Source organism: Penaeus vannamei, chromosome 19 (genome assembly GCF_042767895.1).
Source record: "Penaeus vannamei isolate JL-2024 chromosome 19, ASM4276789v1, whole genome shotgun sequence".
NCBI classification, from domain to species: Eukaryota; Metazoa; Arthropoda; class Malacostraca; order Decapoda; family Penaeidae; genus Penaeus; species Penaeus vannamei.
Genome location: NC_091567.1, coordinates 11,152,670 through 11,155,169, shown reverse-complemented (window position 1 = coordinate 11,155,169; position 2,500 = coordinate 11,152,670). Strand labels below are relative to the sequence as shown.

Sequence of the window (2,500 nt, the reverse complement as noted above, 5' to 3'; positions counted from 1 at the left end):
TAAGGGCGGAGAGGAAGGGAAAATGGGGAAGGAAAGGCCGAAAGGAGAGGAAGGAGGAGAAAATAAGAGAGGGAAAAAGAAAACGGGGACGAAGGTTAAAAGGGGAGGGACTAAACAAAAAAGAAGGATAGAGGAAGGGGGAAAGAGAAGAAGAAAGGAAAGAGTGAGAGATGAGATGGGAGAAAAAGAGGGTAAGGTAAGAACAGAAATGAAACTAATAGGGGAAAAGGGGGAAAAGGAAAAGGAGAGATCTAAAATAGAGAGAGAAGGGGGAGCAGTGAAAGAAGTGTGGAGAAAAGGGTGGAGACACAAAAAGGAAAAGGAAGGAAAGGAAAGAGAGGAGAGAAAGAGGAGAAAGAAAAGGAAGATAGAGATAAATTAAGAAGAAGACAGAAGGAACGAAGGAGAGAAAAGATACAATGGACACTGAACGAGGGAAGAATAAGGGAGAGAAAAAGGGAAAGAAGAGAAAAGGAAAAACGAAAAGGAGATAAACAAGACAGAGAGGGAGAGGGAATTCAAGAAGGAAGGAAGAGGAGGCGATGGAGAAGAACGAAAATTATAATAATTATAAAAAAAGAAAAAAAACAGAAAAAGGCGAGAGAAGAAAGAAAAGAGGAGTGAAGAAAAAAGGAGAATGTAGAAGAGGGGGAAGGGGAAATTAAGATGAAGGAAGGAGAGAAAGAAAGAAGGAAGACAATCAGTTGAGCATCAATGACGTAATGTGTGCGTGCGTGCGTGCGTGCGTATCATTTAACTGTCACAGGCGCTTGAAATACTTCGGTATCTATTTGTTATTGGTCCCAATACTATCACTACTACTAATACTGCCACTACTACTACACTACTACTACACTACTACTATTACTACTACTACAGCTACTACTACTGTTACTTCAACTACTGCTACTACTACGATTACTATTACTACTACTACTACTAATATTACTACTACAACCATTACTGCTATTAGTACTGCTACTACTATTATCTTTAATACTACTACTACTACTATTACTACTGCTACTACTACTAACACCACTACTGTCACTGCTGCTATTACTACTACTACTACTTCTACTCGTCCCAATAATGATATCAATAAAGATAATAACAAAATAACAACAGTGAAGATGAATAATCATAATGACAGCAATAACAACAATGATGATAATAATGATAATGATAATGATAATAATAATAATGATAATAATAATAATAATAATAATAATAATAATAATAAATAATGTCAACAACGGAAACAACGAATACAACAATGATAGCAATGACATTTTCTATCGTTTTTTTCCTGGATCTATTTACGTTATCGATCAAGTTTTTGTTTTTTTTCTATTTCTGCGATAAAAACTATAGAAGGTACTTATGATATAATTATCCATCTGGCAAAGATAAAGGAGCATTTAAACTACGTTATCTTACCTTTGCTAACAAGTCTTTGAGACAAAACTCACGTACAAGGAATATAACAGACATGCACACGAAATGAACAGCAAAATGATATGCAATAAAATGATCGTCAAGGCAGAAGGAACACACATATCACAGCACGGGAGGTCTTAATGGAATCGGGAGACATGGTTTAGTATAAAAAATAGCATGTAGAGAAAATTAGTGATAAACAAGGGTACATTAAAAAAATGAGATGAAAAACAAGCGAAGAGGAAGTAGTAAACACATCCGAGAAGGAGGGGAGGGGTGTGGTCGGGGATCTCCTACGTTACATAGGATGTTCCGGCCACACGTGGTGTTAGCGAAGTGTGGGACGGTGGCAGCGCTCGCACGTGATGGTGCAAGGGCGCGCCGGGAGCACAGGGGAGGGACGTGAGGGGCGCGTGAACATGCGGTGACAGAGGACAGCGGGGGAGGCAAGAGAGAGGAAGGCAGCCAAGCGACGAGGCAAGGCTGGAGGGGCGTGCACGTGCGCGCGTGTACTCACTCGGCCAGGGGGTCGCGGTTGCCTGTCGCGGGGAAGGAAGGCGGGTCGTCGTAGTTCCTCCGGAGTGGGTGTTCCTCGCGCTCGTCCTCGTACATGTTGTAGTCGTCGAGGGGCGTCGGGATGTCCTCACTCTCGTTGAGCTCCTCCTCCGTGTAGGGCGGGGGCATCACATCCTCGTCCTCGGGTGCGAAGGGCAGAGCGTGGGCGGTGGCAGAGAGGGCCAAAAGGGCCACGAAGACTGTGTGGGCGTGCATACTCACTCCTCTGTCTCTCGTTCTTTTGTGAGTCTATTCTCCTTCTATCTTACGCGTTGAAATACGTCTAACTGTACGTGTGTACGGCGGCAGTCAGGCCAGAATGGGTTGTCAGTGACTGTCGTGCACGTGCAGTGTCAGATATCGCTACTCGTTCACAGCGAAGTTTCTCACAAGTGTATTTCCTGCCTCTGCCCGGCACCTTACATACCCCGAGCAGGCTTTGGCTCCTCCCCTTTTCCATTGGCTCCTCCCCTTTTTCTCCCGCAAGGCGGGGCCTTGAGGGAGA

General features: G+C 43.7%; 1 protein-coding gene across 3 annotated transcripts in view; it reads right to left on the bottom strand.

Moving 5' to 3' along the window:
- The window catches only part of LOC113799941 (uncharacterized), a 20,490-nt gene extending 18,099 nt beyond the window's left edge, over window positions 1-2,391 (bottom strand). For all 3 annotated transcript variants that reach the window (XM_070133855.1, XM_070133856.1, XM_070133857.1), the window contains exon 1: window positions 1,958-2,391. In XM_070133855.1, coding sequence (XP_069989956.1) covers window positions 1,958-2,211 — 254 coding nt within the window. In that variant the 5' untranslated portion in view covers window positions 2,212-2,391. The remainder of the gene's footprint in view (window positions 1-1,957) is intronic.
- Between the last annotated feature and the right edge of the window lie 109 nt (window positions 2,392-2,500).